Below are 19,530 nucleotides of genomic sequence, written 5' to 3' on the forward strand. Positions count from 1 at the left end.
TAGTGGATAATGCTGTTGCCATAGAAGCTTGAGGACTGGAGTTTGGATCCCCAGAGCTCATGTACTCAGGCAGGCATTGCAGCTGCCCACAATCCTAGCACTCTAGAGGCAGAGGCAGCAGCTCCCCAGGTCAAGTTGAATAGCTATAGTAGACAAATCAGCAAGTTATGGATCCACTTGTCAGACCTGCCTCAATATGTGAAGTTGAGGAAGACATCTGTTTTCATATTGGCCGCAAACACATACACACACACTTACACACACACACACACACATACACACACGAGTGTCTGTGCAGAAATGTGCACCAACACATATGAACATGCATACACACCTATACCCACCCAATACCCACATACAAATGAAAAAACAAAACGACACAAGAAACTAAAAGTTTTTTTTTTGTTGTTGTTCTATGCCACTGACTAGAAGCAATTCTTAAGAAAGACTTTTGACTTTTGTTAATCACAGACACGATGCTGAAGAATGACAGGACATTGACTGCAAAATGTTATAGAGAATTTCACATTCCCACTCTGAAGCATAAATTTCTCTGCTTCTGAAGAGAAAGTGAACTTTCTATTTGAAAGGGAACGATTTTTTTCCATGTCATTTCTTTATGTTTGACTGTTATTATGGAAATTTGTTATGTCCCAGGGAAGGATTGTTTCTCACAGTGATTGAACAACCATACACAGTTATCCTGGACACAACAGATATAACAAATACTTATTCAAAACAATTCTGTTACTGGATAAAGTACTTAAGCATTGCCACTTGTGGGAGTGGATAAGTTCTTTGCTCTAGACTAACTGTGAGAAAGCCAAACACTGCCAAGTCCCCCTCACTGATTGCCTTGTGGACCCACCTCTATGTTGCTGGTTCTCTGTGTTGCCAAATAGTGACAGAGCCGTTTGCACCAAGTCATCCCCACAGGCCAAGACTTCCACACTGGAGTCCTCTGCCCACTGTTGCAGGCCATACAGACTACCCTGGAGTTCTTGCCAACACAGAAAATATTTCTGTCACTTTGCTCCCAAGCACAGTACTTATATCCACTTGGCTCTTCACACACTGTTACACCACCGGGGAATTTGCATATCACTTTCAGCTCTGCAAGTCTAAGATAAAAGCTCAGCTGTGTTCTTGCCTTGACTGCCCAGGACTCCTCAGTCAGCTTCTCAGAATGAGGTGCCCTGCTCAGCTCCTGGGGCTGGTTATGCTCTGGATCCCAGGTAAGGACAGATGGCGATGAGGACGGAGAAGAAGGTGGGAATGTGCACTCTAGACATCTATGATGCCCATGTTTCCTGTGAGGTGTGCAGACGTTGTCCTTCAGGATGGGCTAAGGAAGACTACATCTGTAAGGGAGAGTAATGCTTCAGAAGGAACAAGGACCTGTACTCTGCTGAAGACTCTGACACTGGTGGACAAGGATAGTGTAGGAGAATCCCAGAGGTTCTGCTGTTCTTTGCCAGTAAATTTCTACACATTGAATATTAGACCAGGAAATTGGACTACCAAAGGATAAATAATAAACAAAATATAAAAAGTATCAATACATTCATTCACACATTCACAACCTTGCACTCCTCTCTTGTGTTTTTAGGATCCAGTAGAGACGCTGTGATGACACAGACTCCACTCTCCTTGCCTGTTGCTCCTAGAGAGTCGGCCTCCATCTCCTGCAGGTCTAGTCAGAACCCTCTACACAGTAATGGAAAGACCTACTTGTTTTGGCTCTTGCAGAAGCCAGGCCAGTCTCCAAGCCCCCTGATCTATGAGGTTTCTAACTGGTATTCTTGGGTCCCAGACAGGTTCAGTGGCAGTGGGTCAGGGAGATTTCACACTCAAAATCAGTAGAGTTGAGTCTGAGGACTTTGGAGTTTATTACTCTATACAAGGTACACATGTTCCCCCCACAGTGATACAGCCCTTAACAAACACTCCCCTGCTTGGCTTGGCCCAGCTGCCTGCAAGTGTTGTTTATTTGGAAGCAGCATAGTAGATTCTCTGAGTCTTTGAGGAGGAAGATTTTGAATGACTCAGCAGAGCATGTTCCAGATGTGACATCTGCTCAGGGATCTCCTTAACTCTTCCCTAGGTCCACTCTAAACTGCCATATCCTTGCCGTGACAAGAACACCAGATGACTGAAGAGGGGCCAAGTACCCTGAGGACAACCAGGCATGAAGAAGACAGCTAACTAGTCTGATCCGCATAATCCTCCGGCTTTGTGTACTTGCAGTGATTAGGTTAATTGTCAGTTGTAGCCATGGACTTGAGACTGAGGGTGATGCACACTGAAATGCATACATGTTATTAAAATTCGGCTTTGTGTACTTGCAGTGATTAGGTTAATTGCCGACTGTAGCCATGGACTTGAGACTGAGGGTGATGCACACTGAAATGCATACATGTTATTAAAATTTCAGGTTTGATTTTGTTGATTTAGTTGAGTCTACCTTCTGGTTGAGCAATCAGAGCGAGTAATAGAGTACATGAATTGTTAAGACACTGTTCTCTCTGTCTCACATTTGTAATTTCTACTTTCTCTTAGAAAAGTACTTCTCTGGGGGCTGGAGAGATAGCTCAGTGGTGAGAGCCCTGACTGCTCTTGCGGAGGACCCAGGTTTGATTCCCAGCACCCACATGGTGGCTTATAACCATCCATAGCTCCAGTTCTAGGACATCTGCTGCCCTCTTCTGACCTCCATGGGCTTTGCATGACATCGTGCACTTACACACATGCAGGCAATATACTCAAACACATAAAATAAAAGTAATAAATGAAAGATATAAAAAAGAAAAGTTTTTTTCTTGACTGTGGAAGAAACAAAGCACTGGATTCTACTAATCTCAGCAACATAAGAAAACCCCTCTCCATTCTCACATTTCACATACCTGAAACAACTTTGGTAACTTAATTTGAAAGTAAAGGCCTGGTGTTAAAAGATGAGCCTCTGCCACACCATGTTGAAATAGTGCAGGCATGTTTGAATTCAAAATTAAGTGCATTAAAACAATAGGCTAAGATTGCAAAAACTGGAAAACATGGAAATATGTCTGTTGCTCACTGGAACTTGAATGTTCTAAATATAAAAGTGAATTTTCTCTAGAGGAAAGTTAAGAGCCTTTAGACTCTCAGAAGTGTGAAATAAATGAGAAGATGAAGATCCAACAGACCATGTGGAGGTCAGCGGCTGGTACAACACCCAGCTTGGCGCCCACTTTTATTTGCTGTGGATTTTGGATTTTAGGGGATAATTTATGAAGCAGATAGCAACCCAGATTTATTGCTTGGCAGGAATCACAGAACTGAAGGGTCACTGTGCACATTGTAAGGTTACAGCTCTACACGTTGTTGGGATTCCCACCGAAGGGCTTCTGTTTGATCTGCCTTCAATGTAGTCAGCAAGAGACAACCTATTTTTTTAAAATAAATAATTTATTGAGAATTTCATACATGCCCATAAGGTATTTTGATCAAATCCATGCCCACTCCCTCCCCTCGAACCCTTCCCATAGTGCCCGATCACTTTTTCCTGGTAACCTCATACTCTTTCTCCTTCTTTGATGTATTTATTTTTTTAATGGGGCTTTTGGCTACTATAACATTCCCCCCTCTGAAGAGGTAACCCTAAAATCTTTTAAGGATTAGATAAAAGCTCCCAAATATTTTTGACATTTTTGGACTTTGGAATGAAGTATGTTGCTAAGAGGCCCAAGGACATTATAAGTTTTAGCCAAGAAACTGGCTACTTTTCTTTGGGGTCTTCTTACCCTATCTGCCTAGTCAGTTCCTACCTCTTATTCTTATCACACCATAATCTGAAGAGGTTACCCAAATTGTGGATAGGGAAACGGGACACAGACTGCTCTAGCTTCTTCCACACTGAACAGGGAAGCAGGGTGAGGCACTTGGAGTGCCCCTTCAGTGGGTCTATCTAAAAGACTCCTAAATTGCATAACTATTATCTCTAGGAAGAAAAGAAAGTCTTTGGATCTTGAATAGGAGATGTGAAGGAGAAGTAAAGGCAAGAGTAATTAGCATTACAAGTTCCAGACAGGGAACTAGAAAAAAAAAATCAGAACAGGGCCATTTTCAAATGTTCATATGAGAGTCCACTGGAATTTCTTGACAAGGGCTTCCAAAAGCATTGCTCTATTGGTTTCTTCTTCATTTTTCTTTTGTCTTCCAAGGCTGGACTAGTTGGCTGGAAGGAGTGGCTGGGAAGAGAGGCTGGGTATTCAGGCCATTACAACTTCCAAGGCTGAATTCAAGAATGATGAACTCGGGATTTGTTCTCAATGACTGTTGGAGTGGCTAGAATCAGTTCCCTCTTAAATGACCTCTAGATAGGGAGAGAAAACAAATTTAGTCATCATTTTAGAACAATAGTGGGTCGTCTCCTGCAGCTGCAGGTGGGCACTACAGTATTGCAGACCAAGATTTGAAGTCTTACATCTGAGTAGCACTGTCTTATTAGTAACAAAGTCATCAATGAGAGATAATTGTCTAAATAACATCTTATAAGAACTTAAGTCTGGGCAGTGTAATCCCTTGAACTCTTAAAGAAATATACTGATTATGCTTTGGTTATACTTTACTTTAGGTGTTTAAGACCATACAGTTGGCCCAAATAAATCAATTTATTTTTATACTTAAAATCTGTTCCTCAGGGGTCACATGGGCTTGGGAGGAGCTCCTGAGTCCTTTCTTTTACCAGTTCCATCTATGTGAAGGTAAGTCAAAGGTCCTGCTCGACTATATCTAGCTTCACTTGGAAGCATGAATGAGATGTTTCCTCTGGGTTGATCCTCCTCCTTGTAGACCGGACACTGGTTCAAATCCATCTCGTGGGGTCTCCACGGCCTCCCTGAACAAGAGGACAGGTGACTCACCACAGTTACAGGACATTTTGAGAGATGTTCTATAAGTTCCTGGAACTTAGTTGACCTTGGAGGGCAAGGGGCAAAAACTGTCCTTTAAGTCCCTCTGACCACATTAGTATAGGCCTCAAACCATGGCTGTTAAACATCCAATAAGGTTAGTTCCACCAGTCTGGTACTTTTAATTACCATGTGCTATGTAGATAAGGCTTAGGTAAAAAACCAAATATTCTCAGATAAACATTGACTAGATTTATATTTTGTTCCTTAAACTAGTTGACTAAACTACGACAATAGAAATTTTAAGTTTATGTATATATTATGTTTGTCTCCCCTTTATACATCATAACAAACCTAAACAGACCTTTATCACTTACTTAGGCTTTCTCATTTTTTTCTATTTTGAAAAATACCTCCATTCCCATATCCTTTTAGCATGTTTTAAATTCTCATTTTCTTTTTTGTAAATAATTATGAGACCAAATAGCATTAACAAATAAATTTTCAATCTGTTGTGAGACTTCTTTTCCCGGGGATGCTAAGCAATGCTTATTCCCTTTTAAGGTTCCAGGGTCAAGCCAATGTTTGATTAAAGTTTTACCGGGGGACTAATGAATTTATTGAGCTTACTTACCGAGATAACTGAGGGGTTGCTGAGATGTGTGTATGACCTGAGGTTATGCACACTGGAAAGGCTTTACCCAGCATGGGTCATGCCTTCTCTTCCTAGACTTCCCCAGATTGTATACTTTAGCCCTCCCCAAATCCAGGAGGCCATGTGTGATTAGCATCAAATTATATAGAGTTGGCTGGGAAGAGTGACTGGATAATCTAGTGAGGGTCCAATGACCCTGCTTGGCCTTCCTTTAATGAATGAGCACAACCCTCAACAAGCCCAATTGTGATGATGTTCAGCGATCAGGCTCAGTTGAGGTCGTGATGATGGTAGTTATTTCATGCAGAAGGGACTGCTGTACAGCATCATCTTATTAAAAGGACCTGGAATTTAAAAGGATTTGGTGCTAGGATCCACATACGAGGAAGAACATACGTCGTTTGTTTTTCTGAGTCTGTGTTACTTCACTTAGTATAAAAGTTTCTGGATCCATCCATTTACCTGCAAATTTCATTATTTCATCTTTCTTTACTGCTGAATAGAGCCCCATTGTGTAAATATACCACATTTTTGTTAACCACTTGTCAGCTGAAGGACATTTAGGTTGCTTCCATCTCTTAGCTGTTGCGAAAAGAGCAGCAATAAACATGGTTATACAAGTGTCTCTACAGTAGGATCAGTCCTTTGGGTATATGCCAAGGAGTGGTATAACCAGGTTATATGGTTGATTCATTTTCAGTTTTTTAAGAGTTCTCCACACTGTTTTCATAGAGGTTGCGTGAGTTTGCAATCCTACCAGCAGTGAATGAGCGTTCCCCTTTCTCCATATCCTCATCAGCATTTAGTATCATCTGTTCTCTTGATCCTAGCCATTCTGATTGAGGTAAGCTGATACTTTAGGGTGGTTTTAATTTGCATTTCCCTAGTTACTAATGATGTTGAACACTTTTTGAGATGTTTCTTAGCCATCTTTATTTCTTCCTTTGAGAACTTTCTGTTTCAATCTTTAGCCCACCTTTTAATTGGGTCGTTTGGTTTCTTGCGTCTTTGTTTTTTTTTTTTTTTTTTAGTTTTTTTTATATTCTAGACGTTAAACCTCTGTCAGATGTGTCACTGGTGAAGATTTTTTCCTGTCCTGTGGGTTTTCTCCTGAGTGCTGGGATTAAAGGCATGCACCACCACGCTCAGCTTCTTTTAATTGTTTCATTTGCTGTACAGAAGATTTTTAGTTTAATGAGGTCCCACTTGTTGATTGCTGACCTTAATTCCTGAGTAACTTCTGTCTGATTTAGAAAATCCTTTCCTACACGTATATCTTGTAAGTTACTGCCAATATTTTCTTCTAATAGTTTCAGGGTTTCCAGTTTCACATTGAGGTCTTTTATCCATTAATACACAATCTATCTTTCAAACCATTATCCATTGTCTTCATGACAAGACATCCACCTGGACCCCTGATGCATACAGGATTTTCTTCCACCTCATCCCAGCTTTTCACTGGGGTGGAATCCTGCTGATGGAGCCAAGTTCAATGGCCTGAACAGAGCATTTGCCAGGAGTCAGGAGATTTAAAAGGTTCATGGAGCCCCTAGCAAATGTGAAATACTTTATTTTCTCTGGGTCAGAGCACATATCCTTGGTTCCATGGACATTTTATAGAAAATCACACAAAGGATTTTTCTTGACAGAACTAGTGATATAACCAGTCACGTTTACTTTTTACTGATTATTTCCAGTACATTAGGTAGCAGCTGTTTTCACTAAATCATTCCAGAATTCCTCACTGGCACTCTGTTGTCTAAACTTTCTGGTTCTTACAGCCTTCCTTTCCTTCAGGTGGTGTGCCTTTGGGGCTAGAGACAGTGGCATGGACAGTGCAGATGATAACGAGCTGTTCCTAAGGTGAGGCCTCCTGAAGGAGGGTTGTCTGTGGGGAGAGTCCTGGGATGGCAGTCCTCTACTAAACCATGTAGAGTGTCATGCCTGCTGATGGGTGGATTCTGCCTCATGACAATAAAGATGCCTTGAGGACAGCTGAGGATCTAGAATGACATTAGAGTCCCTGATAATAGCATGCCAGAGACAGAGTATCATTAACAGCTACAGATGTTGCTTGGTCCTGACTATGCATTATCAGGAAAATACCAGAGTCCAAGGTAGCCAACAGATGGAATGTGTGTGTTCAACAACATTTACTATGAAGGATCAACAACAGGCATTCTCCACATTAGTCTCTGAGTAGACAAAACTGTTGGGTGAAAGAGAGGAGCAGATGGAGGCATTGGCTTGCCACATCCTGTAGCTAGGAGGGCCAGGGGATGGAGAAAATAGCAAACACATCATGCTAAGAAACCCCTCTGGGAAGTTAGATGGTAGAGGAAAGAGACCGGGAGTAAGGATAACTGCGAAAGGACTGAGGAGATAGTTTGTACATGATGCTCACCATAGGTCAAGATAGGACTGTGTTAACCAGAAGGCAGAGAAAGAGGTCAGTGCAGCAGAGACCCCCAGAACAGGGGTCTAGGCTGTCTTGGAAGGGGCACTTGGGTGCAAATCACAGCATCTCTTCTTCCTATAATCAAGTAGTCGGGTTCAACTGAAGGTAGGTGACTAAACTCCCCACATTAAAATTTTGAAAATTTTAGTTCTCATAATATTCAGGCTTTAGTGGAAACTAGGATCAGGTGTATCTTGGTTCCTGGTGGCCCCCACAACATCCCATTCATTGAGCCCAACGTGAAGAATAGCAAATAGTGCAGGTAAAGTGGATTAAGCCATTGTAGGGGTGGGCAGCTGTCTCCTCTGCATAAACTCTACATATCTCTCTTAGGTTTGAAGATTATTCCCCCAACTAGGGACCCTTTCTGCTCCAAGGGGTCAGCGGCTCCAGTATCTGGTGTATTCAGCCTTGTTTGGTGTGTGCAGCCTTTACTGGCCGGTGGGTGTAGCCTCTGCCTCACTGGAGGGTACAGTCACAATTTCCAGACAGAGGCACAGCCAGAGGGTGAAGTCTAGGCATAGCCAAGAAGTCAGGTTCAGGCATAGCCAAGGAGGGTGGAGACCATTTCCCCATTCACCCTATACCCACAGCTTGAGACAGTTCATGAGATGTGGGAATATTCATGAGCTCCCAAGAAAGTGCCTTAGGTCAGTCAGCTAGATCATTGATAACAATAGGTGAAATAGAACTTGCTAATTTGTAGACCACGGTTTACTTTAATATCATCTTATTTGTGAACTTCTGTAATTACCTGACACTTGCTTGGAAGAGATAGGAAAGGACTTTCAAATTCATCTCCAAGGTTATCTCTGATTGGTTATGGGATGGCCATTCAGGACTTTGTGTCATTGTCCTGTCAGTCCTCTGTAGAAAGGTTTTCTCCATGGGCAATCACAATACTAATGTTTGAGTGTTTTGTGAATTCAGAAACCCATTTGAAAGGCACATGATTGCACCTGAATGAACATGGATAGGAAAAGAATTTGCAAAGTACACAGGTGCCAGGTGCTCTGTAAAATTCTTGGGAGCTCTGTGGTTATGTAAGGCACAGATAAAACTCACTAAGATGACCGGGAGACTTGCAACAGCCTGTATCTATGAATGTTAAAGAGTAATCAACAGTATTTTGGGAGAATAAATATAGATGCTCCCAGGAGCTATGAAGCTGTTAATGAAGAAATCCCAGCCCTAAAACTGGGTTATATAAAACCCAGCCCTAAAGCCCTCTATGTTTGGCCATAGAGGCCCTAGAAGCTCCTCAAAGGTTAAGGATCGACAGTAGGCATTCTCCATATTAGTCTTTGAGTTGATAAAACTGTTGGGTAAAACAGAGGAGCAGGTGGAGGCATTGGCTTGCCACATCCTGTAGCTAAGAGGACCAGGGGGTAGAGAAAATAACAATTGCATCTCTGTTGCCACTGCTCTTGGTTGCATTGCAGAGCCAGATGGTAAGATTCTAAAGCTTAAGACATTGCATAAAATGATGGCAGGACTTGAAGATCCAAGACCAGACGTGAGCTGGGAGTGTCCCCTCCCTGTGCACTAGCTCCTATAGTTTCAGAAGGTGCTACTAAAAGAGCTGGGGCTAATTAAGGCTGCAGATCTCACTCAGCTGTGGATCTTCATGCCTCATGATGGAACTGCCAGGCAAGATGTGCCAGCTAATACTAATAGTGGCACAAGTGATGATGTATAGAGCAAACTTTCTGATTGGGCATTAGGCTCACTCTACAGGGAGAAATTCACATGCAATACTGGAAATTTAGACAAAATTCTGTGGCCAAGGAAGTCAAAGGTCCCAATGGAGATGTGGCTCCTATCTCTGTTAAATCAATTTTGTGTAATAAATGAAATGCTTTCCAAATATTTGTGTTTCTAACCACGTTATTATTGCTTTCAGGGACCTTTTGAAGAGTTCCTATTTTTTGTACATCTCTCTTATGTTTTTCAGTAGGAGGAGTAATCCAAACACTCACCAATGCCTACCTTCTGGAGAGGGAGCCATTAATAGGAAGGCATACGGGTTCAGTACATTACTAGAGTTGGAGAATAGTTATCTAACTCTGTCACCTCTTTCAGGAGTTAAGGACCCTTGTGGAAGAGGTGTCACAGAAACAGTGTAAGAGCTGGCAGAATGCTCTTTGTTCTATGGAGCAGGGAGCCTCCTGGTCCCCAGCTCTCTTAAATATTAAATTATCTGTATGTGATATTTTATTGTGAGGTACCTGGCCATCCCTCTTTGTGTCCACCACTGCCCAACCATGCAGGAGGTAGCATTTCTCCATGTTCTTTCTCTGATAGTTGTTGTAGTATCTTGATTTATTGGATTAAAAATAATTTTTTAGGTATTCTTATTCTCTACAAATTTAACTAATTCTGTTCCTAAATCTCTCATCATTAAATTCTTTTTTCTTTTTTCTACACTCTTGCTATTTTTCCATACATAACTCTCCCGCAGTCTTCCTCCTTCCTTCTGTTGAAGCTATTTGTTTTCTACTCTTCCTCTCTCCTCTCTCCACTGATCTCATTTCTTTACTTTTCCACTTTTATACTAATAATTTCTAACCTATAAGTATCGTCTACATTAGATTTTCCATTTTTTGATTACGTGTGATAATGTGTTAATAGCCTTTAATCAAGTTCTTTATTTTTTAAAGAAATTGATATGGTCTTTTAAAATTTTTTATTATCTTTGGATCAATTTTTTCAAAGGCTTTTTCAATTTTTTTAAATTTCATACAATACACCATTAACATAGGTTAACCTATTAGACACTCTTTCCTATGTGCACACCCTATAGCCCACTCACCAGATTTCATGCATTCTGTCATACATGTTAAAAGCTATCAAGTCAGGTTTGTATGCCCAGCTGTCTCTGGGTGTGAATTCATCCACTGGAGCTTGCTCAGCCTATCTAGTGTCACTGTGTCACTTCCTTAAAGAAGAATCAAGTTTCCTTGCATTTCTATAACTCATATAGTTTCAGGATGCTGATGCTTCAGCAATTTTCTCCTTCCTCACTGAGTAGGACCAGAAATTGAGCCCTCAATGTAACCCATTCACAGAGAACATCCCCAGTAAGTGCGAAGATATATCTAAACCAGCCAGAGGCACAAAGGACATCACAGAAACATGGGAAACACGGAAAAGCAAGATGGCATGATTTCTCAAAAAAAATAGCTCTTCAATTCCTATTGAATTTTTGCGATTTTCATTCAATATAATTTGATTGTATTTAGATCCCCTCACCCTCTATTGTGTGTGTGTGTGTGTGTGTGTGTGTGTGTGTGTGTAGATGCCCTATAGACGTGTGTGTGTAGATGCCCTATAGAGTTTATTTTGTGTTCCCAAATGTATTTTACTCTGTGTCCATCCACTGGAGCCTAGTTCACTTTTTTTAACTTATTTTAAAATTTTATTTATTTATTTATTTATTTATGTGTATGCATGTATTGCCTAAATGTAAGTGTTACGGACAGTTGTTAGCTGCCATCTGGGTGCTGGGATTCGAACCCGGGTCTTCTGCAAGAACAATCAGTGTTCTTAACCACTTATCCATCTCTCCAGCCCCGAGCCTAGTTAACTTACCAAGTATCCTATCCTTGACAGAAACTGTCTCTGTCTCTCTTGGCAGCCGTGACTTGCCACATTTTCCTGAGGTTGGCCTGGAGTTTCTTACCCACCTCGTGACTATGCTGGGATTTTGTTTGCTTTGAGCTTGCATGGGACTTGTGCATGCTGTCACCATTGCTCTGAGTTCATATGACTAACCGACCAGCTGTCTGGAAGCTCTGTTTCCTGTGGTCATCCATCACCTCTGGCTCGTACCCTCCTTCAGCCCCCTCTTCTGCAATGATTTCTGAGATTTCTGGGGCAGATGTTTGATAAAGGAATCCAGTTCAGAGATAAGCACTCTATAGCCTCTTGTTCTCTGCACATCGACCAGTTGTGGGGTTTTTTGTGTTAATGACCATCTGCTGCATAAGGAAACCTCTCTGGTGAGATTTGAGAGATGCATGAATCTATGGCTGTAACAATAAATCATTAACTCCTCAATTTGCGAAATTCAGATACTGAAATAAATACAATGTGAGATAAAAATTATTAATTTTTACAAAGAAAAAGATCAATGGCATCAAAGAGAATGCAATGTAGCAGACAAATTTAGTCTATGACTTAGAAAGGAAAGTTTGCAACGTAGAGGGAAAAAGTCAGTACAGTAGATGAGAACTTCAGCAATATAAATGAGAAGGCCAGCAACATGGAAGAAAAGTTCATCAAAGAAATAAGGATTTTTGAATAAAGCAGAAACATTGGAACTGAAATGTCTTTGACTCAAAAAACAGGGTAGAGCATCATCCATAGAAGGAAGAATATCAAGATTGGATGGGAAAGCTGATGAAATACAACATTTATCATCAATATAGTAAAATTGAACAGCATGACCATAACGTCCACAAACTCCTGAGAGAAAGAAATAGGAAAAAGCCGGGTCATGCGCACCTTTAAACCCAGCACCTGGGAGGCAGAGACAAGTGGATCTCTGTGCAACTGAGGACACCCTGGTCTGAATACCTAGGCCAGCTGGGGCCTGGAGACCTTGTCTCAAAACAAGCAAAAAGAAACAAGGAAAGGATGGGACAATGAGATACTTAAGGAGTTCAGACTTCTAACTGTGTCTATAACAGTTGTTAACCAGTGCAACAGGGAGTTGCTCTGAGTTCTCCTTCGTTTCTATCTAGAGGTTTTTATTCTGTCTGCTTTTAATTTGCTGTGAGAGAAAAATCCATGTTGTCTAGCAACGAGAATATGAGACAAACAATATTTTGCCTCTTTGCTTTGGAAGTGTTTACTTTTCTTTCACTGGAAAAAATGTTCTTTTTGAATATGAAAAAATATTAAGCATGTTAGTTATAAAACAGCATTTTCAATAATATACAATAAAATGTGCTTTTTAATATTTGAATTTAGATTAACTTGTTATATGTAAATGCTCCCAAATTTAATGCAAGATTTTATAATGTGATACTTTTTCCTTCTTATTTGTACTGTTTTAATTCTAGCACTCGGGAGGAAGTGGAAAGCAGATATTTGTGAGATTGTGGTCAGCCTGGTCTACATAGTGAGTTCCCGTCTAAGTGTGGCAATAAAGAGACTCAGTCTCAAAAAAACCAAAACCAAACAAACAGAAAACTACTATTTGAAATTTGTAAAAATTTCAACCAGTATAGATTTTTTTCTCGTGACTTTCAATGCTCCTTAATGTGTTAAATTTCGAAATAGAGTTCTGTCCTTGTGTTTGAATAAAACTCTCATTGAAGCAAAATAAATACTTTCTTTTGTTTTGCATTAGTGAGTCCCATAAACACAATCCTATTGCGGTACTTAAAACTGAGATGTTTTTATTTGGTGCCTCTTCTGTCGATTTCATGATGCAAATTTATTTGTTGAACAGTTCTTTGATTTTTGTAACATTGAAAAACTAGATAGTATTGTGATACAATCTGAGGTTCATTGGAAAAGAAGCCTCCCCACCTATCTACAAAGGCAAGTGGCAAGATTTCAGACCAGAGATGATTTATAAGAGAAAGACTGTCCTGTTCCCTTAGGTTGGGTCCAATGACAAGGTCTCCTGTGCAGATTTGGTAATTTTGGTAAGGCCAAGGAGGGAAGTATGACAGACAGGGTAAAGAAAGTGTTAATTAAAGACCTTCAGCAAGCCAGATGCTCCTGAGCACCGATGCAGATCATGCCCATGTCAAAGTGGAGGAGATTGTTCTGGGGTTCTCCAGTCAAGCTGAGGAATCTGGAACACGGATTTTCCTCTTCCTATCAGAATCACGGAGAATGCCCTTGGGGAAGCTCATTCCAGGCCCTGTGGTCGCCATGGGCACAGACAGAGCTGTATTTAGAGCTTCAGCAAACACAGCCAGGCACAGAAATGGCTGATGAAAATGATGTGGAACAGAAAGGAGGGTCCAAATCTACCTGTGAAAATGACATAGAAACTGATTCTTGGCAGGCTGATGCTAGCTTAGCAAGTTCCTTTGTTGCTTAGGCTCCTGAAAGCAGTGGGAGGATCACAGGCAGCCGAAGCACTAGCCTTAGTCACCTGCAGCCGCGCATCGCTAAGATCTTTGGGCCCGGGGGGGCTGTGGTGTGCATGCTGAAGGCCTAGCTGTCTCCACTTTGTCTCCTGTTGATCTGGGTTGATATGGCCACAGATAAAAACATATGTAGCATAGGGAAAGATGCCAGGTGGTTTAAGGTTCATTGCACTCCAAGATACTTTTGGTCTCTATTGGAAAATCAGAAATAGATTCCGGGAAATGAGACAGAGATGCAGGAGTCTGGGTCAGAGAGAGGACTGTGCTCAATGTTAAAGATATGGGGGCATGTAGCAGTGATTATTTTTTGAAGTTAATTGATCTAATATCTTTATTTAGCTGTTCGTGATGATGAGCTGTGGGAAATAAAAGCAAATGGACCCCAAATGCCTGAATTTGGGAGACTAAATATAAAATGTAGACATACACAGCTTCAGACGCTAGAACTTTGAGTGACAATTGTTAACAAACCGTGGCACTATCTATGCACTGACAGTGTATTCAATAACTTTATTCTGCAAATGAACATTTCTAAAGCTATTACAAAAATACTTGAAAATATATTAAAACTGTTTCTTATATGCCATCATCTTACTTAAAAATAAATTCAAAACCCTCATGTCACAATAATACTGTAATGAAAGTAAGGGTTGGCAGAGACAGCTGGATTCTGGAGGTTGTTGGCAGCCATCCCAGCTGAAATAGTAAGCTCTGGGTTAGCGACAGATTCTGTTACAAAAACTAAGATGGAGAGGCTATTGGGAAGATATTTTGATGTCATCCTATGTCCTCTCCATGGACCTGCATGGGAAAGTGCAAACACACCTATTTTCCTGAAGGCCCTTGAAACCCTCAGTTAAAATATCAGGTTCTAGTGAGCATTAAATAGTGAATCCAGGTCTTGCTATTCTAAAGCATAGAATTCAGTTTGAATTCTGAACCCATGGCTGTGGGTGCCCTATATACAACCATGATAAAGTCTGCTGTACTCATAGACAGCAAAAAAGAAAAAGAAAACTCTCTGGCAAAGCCTGGCTCTACTGGATGAGGCTGTCTTCTGGACATGACTGGGCTGTCTCCCTTTTGAACTCACAGCAATTGTAGTTAGCTGCACAAGATGAAGCCAGTGAAAATTCAATCCACAGACAATAGAGGTGACCTCCAGGCTCATCCTCTGGTGAGGAGCTACTGGCAATTGACAGCTGATGGGGAGGGAGAATCATCTTTTCTGAGGGTGCGGTCACTGGCAGGTTCCCATGCTCCAGTGTATGGCCCCAATACCCATGCACATACGTGCAGCACTAATTGGACTTAGTGGGGAGTATAAATTACAAAAAAGGGGAGACAAAGTTAGCATAGGGATGTATTGGAAAAATAGGGAGAAGTTGGAGGAGAAATGATATTATATTATATACATTGCATTATACATATTACATTATCCTTATATGCATGTAGGAAAATTCAAGAATAAAAAAAATCGTAAGAAGAAAAACATTGATATAATCTTTCAAGACACCACTTAGAAATACCAGAAGTTGGCCTGGGGAGGAGTCTTAGTGGTAAAGCTGTTGCCATAGAAGCTTGAAGACTAGAGTTTGGATCCTCAGAGCTCATGTACTCAGGCGGGCATGGCAGCTGCCCACAACCTAGCACTCTAGAGGCAGAGACAGAAGATCCTCAGGGCAAGCTGGATTACTCTAATGGTCAAATCAGCAAGCTCTGCATTCAACTGAGAGAGCCTGCCTCAGCAGGTAGAGAGCAATTGAGGAAGACATCCAGTGTCATGTTGGCCATACAGAGAGAGAGAGAGAAGGGTTCACACAGAATTATTCACCCACACATGTGAACATGCATACATATACATATATACACCAAATCACATCTACATGCAAACGAAAAGCAAAATCATACCACACAAGTAATTAAAATTTCTTCTTCATTCTACCCCCAGGCTAGAAGCAATTCTTGAGAAAAATTTTGATTTTTGTTATGCACAGACACAATGCTAAAGAATAACAGGGTATTTACTACAATGCCAAAAATTTGAAAGAGAATTTAACATTCCCACTCTGAAGTATAATTTTTCTTGCCTTAGGAAAGAACATGAACTATCTACTTGAAAGGGACTATTTTCCATGGCACCAACGTGGTATTTGAATTTTCATATGGAAATTTATTAAGTCAGAAGAATGGAGATTTTTTTCTAACACTTATTGATGAACCATAAACAGTTATCCTGGTAACAACAGATACGACACAAAAATAATTCAAACCATGTTGTTATTAGATGAATTATTTAAGCCTAGCTACTTGTGGTGGTAGCCAAGCTCTTTTCTAAAGACTAAATTTGATGAGGCAAAACAGAGCAGGGATTCCTCCTCACTGATTGCCTTGTGGGCCCACTTCTGTGTTGCTGGGTCTTTACATTTTGTAAGGGTGGCAGAGCCTTTTGTACCATGTCATACCCATAGGCTAAGACTTCCACACTGGAGTCCTCTGCCCACTGTTGCAGGCCCTACAGACTGCCCTGGGCTTCCTCCAAACAAGAGCACATGTTTGTCACTTTGCTCCCAAGAACAGTGCTTATGTTCACTTGGCTCTTCACACACTGTTACACCCACCAGGGAATTTGCATATCACTCTCAGCTCTGCAAGTGGAAGATAAAAGCTGAGCTGTATTCCTGCCTTGACTGCCCGGGACTCCTCAGTCATCTTCTCAGGATGAGGTGCCCTGCTCAGCTCCTGGGCTGGTTATGCTCTGGATCCCTGGTAAGGACAGACAGAGATGAGGACGGAGAAGGAGGTGGGAATGTGCACTCTAGACATCTATGATGTGGGACTCCTCAGTCATCTTCTCAGGATGAGGTGCCCTGCTCAGCTCCTGGGGCTGGTTATGCTCTGGATCCCTGGTAAGGACATACAGAGATGAGGATGGAGAAGGAGGTGGGAATGTGCACTCTAGACATCTATGATGCTCATGTTTTCCTGTGAGGTGTGCAGACCTTGTCCTTCAGGGTGGGCCTGGGAGGTTTACATCTGTGTGGGAGAGGAAGATTTCAGAAGGAACACGGACTCTGACACTGATGGGCAGGGATAGTGTAGAGAATCCCAGAGGTCCTGCTGTGCTTTGCCAGTATCTATTATATATACACTGAATGTTATTAGACCAGGATAAAATGTGACTGCCAGGTGATAAATAATAAAGACAATATAAAAAGTTTCATTATATTTTTTCAAAACCTGGCACTTTTCTCTATTATCATTTTAGGATCCACTGGAGACATTGTGATGACACAGACTCCACTCTCCTTGCCTGTTGCTCCTGGAGAGTCGGTCTCCATCTCCTGCAAGTCGAGTCAGAGCCTCCTACATAGTAATGGATACACCTATTTGAGTTGGTTACTACAGAAGCCAGGCCAGTCTCCACAGCTCTTGATCTATGGTGCTTCTAACCGGGATTCTGGGGTCCCAGACAGGTTCACTGGCAGTGGGTCAGGGACAGATTTCACACTCAAAATCAGCAGAGTAGAGCCTGACGACATTGGAATTTATTACTGTGTACAAGCTATATATGTTCCTCCCACAGTGATACAGCCCTTAACAAAAACTCCCCTGCTTGGGTTTCCCCAGCTGCTCTATGTGCTATTTGTCAGGTAGCAGCACAGCATATTCTCTGAAACTTTCCAGATGAAGAGTTTGAATGACTCAGTAGAGCATGTTACAGATGTTGCATCTGCTCAAGGATCTCCTTGACTGTTCCCTAAGGCCACACTCAAAACCCGGGGCCACTGTAAACAGCTTTGTCCTTGGCGTGACATTAACAGCAGATGACTGAAGAGGGACCAAGTGCCCTAAGGATAATCCGGCATGAACAAGAAAGTTGTTGTGACTGTCATAATCCTCCCTGAACTGTGCACATGCAGAGATCAAGTCCGATGCCAACTGTACCCACTGACTTGACACTAAGACTGATGCACACATAAATGCACATCGTTTTGAATTTTCAGTTTTGTTTTTGCTGATTTCTTTGATTCTTCCTTCTGATTGAGCAATTAGAGTAATTAGTAGAGCCCATGGAACAGTCAACTGTTTGGTGCTGTTAAGACACTGTTCTCATTTCTGTCCCTCATTTGTGATTTCTACTTTCTCTTAGAAAATGTTTTTCTCTAAAATCAAAGAAACAAAGCACTAGATAATTCTGAAATCAGGAATATGAGAAAATCCATTCTGCTTCATCCCTGACTGTCCCACCCCCCAACCTGCCTGGGATTCCTGAGGCCACTGTCCTCCCTCAGTAAGTTTGACCCCACCCACTGCATCTTAACTCTCACCACCTCATCCACCCTCCCAGCTCCCACATCTCATCTCCCCTCCTAGCGTGGGCACTGGCCCATTTTTTCTCTTGGCACCTCAGGCCTCTGGACTACCCTCTTGGCCCAGACTCCCCACTGCTTCCTGAACCTTTGCACCCAGACCAACCCAATTCCTCATTCTGGTCCCCTGGAGCCCTCAGAGCCTGTTCCACCACACACACCACCTTTGCATACCTGAGACCAGCCTTCATCCCTGGCTGTCCCAGCTCCTACCTACCTGGGATTCCTGAGACAAGCCTCCTTCCCTGACTGCCTGAGAGTCCTGAATCCTACCTCTACCTAGCAAAATTCCCAAATTGTACTGTGCCTGCTAAGCAGAGGCATCCAGACCTTAGGAGAAGGCCTGAGAGCATCTGATCCTCATCCAACTTGGGCTTTTGTTGGAACTCTTGAGCAGTTGGACTAAAGCCACCTGGCCCCTCCAATATAAAATCAAAAGACAGAACCTGAAGCCTAGGCAACCAGTTTTTCATGCCCAACAAGTAAACTGCAAAGGCACATAAAATTTACGAACAGAAGCAGACCTAAACTCAACAAAGGAAGGCCTGAGTCTCACACAAGAATCAGAAACTACAAAGGAAATCCACATGTCAAAGTCACAGTGAAAAAAATAATAACATGAAAAACCTAAATAATATATCCCCACCAAGTACCAACAACCCCCTAGAGATAACACAGGACATGGAATTCAAAAGAACAATTATAAACACAATAAAAGAATTCAATGAATTTAAAGAACACACAAAGAAAGAAAGAACTGAAAGAAGATAGGGATAAACTTTTGAATGAATTCAGAAAAGAGAAATATTGAAGAATACTCAGGCTAAAATGAAGAAGGAAGTGAAACAATAAAAGACCAAACTTGCGAATCATACGCATACAGGAAGGAGAAGAATCCCAAGACAGTGGCATGGACCAGATTTTCAACAGAATTGTGGAAGAAAATTTCCCAAACTTAAAGAAAGACATGCCCATACAAATACAAGGAGACTATAGAACACCAAATAGGACCAGAAAAGAAACTCTCCACAGCACATCATAG

The 19,530-nt window shown here is 41.6% G+C and overlaps 2 gene segments (V, D, J or C); both read left to right on the top strand.

The window, feature by feature from the left end:
• The first annotated feature begins 1,186 nt into the window (after positions 1 to 1,186).
• On the top strand, positions 1,187 to 1,863 carry LOC103731139. The segment is given in 2 exon segments: positions 1,187 to 1,235; positions 1,610 to 1,863. Coding segments are annotated over 2 exon segments (303 nt in total).
• A 15,112-nt stretch (positions 1,864 to 16,975) lies between these two features.
• LOC103731140 overlaps positions 16,976 to 19,530 on the top strand; it is an 89,111-nt gene continuing 86,556 nt past the window's right edge. Inside the window, 1 exon segment of the V gene segment in view lies at positions 16,976 to 17,024. Within this exon segment, the coding sequence occupies positions 16,976 to 17,024 (49 nt within the window).

This window comes from Nannospalax galili, unplaced genomic scaffold, assembly GCF_000622305.1.
Source record: "Nannospalax galili isolate Female #2095 unplaced genomic scaffold, S.galili_v1.0 scaffold1614, whole genome shotgun sequence".
Taxonomy (NCBI): Eukaryota; Metazoa; Chordata; class Mammalia; order Rodentia; family Spalacidae; genus Nannospalax; species Nannospalax galili.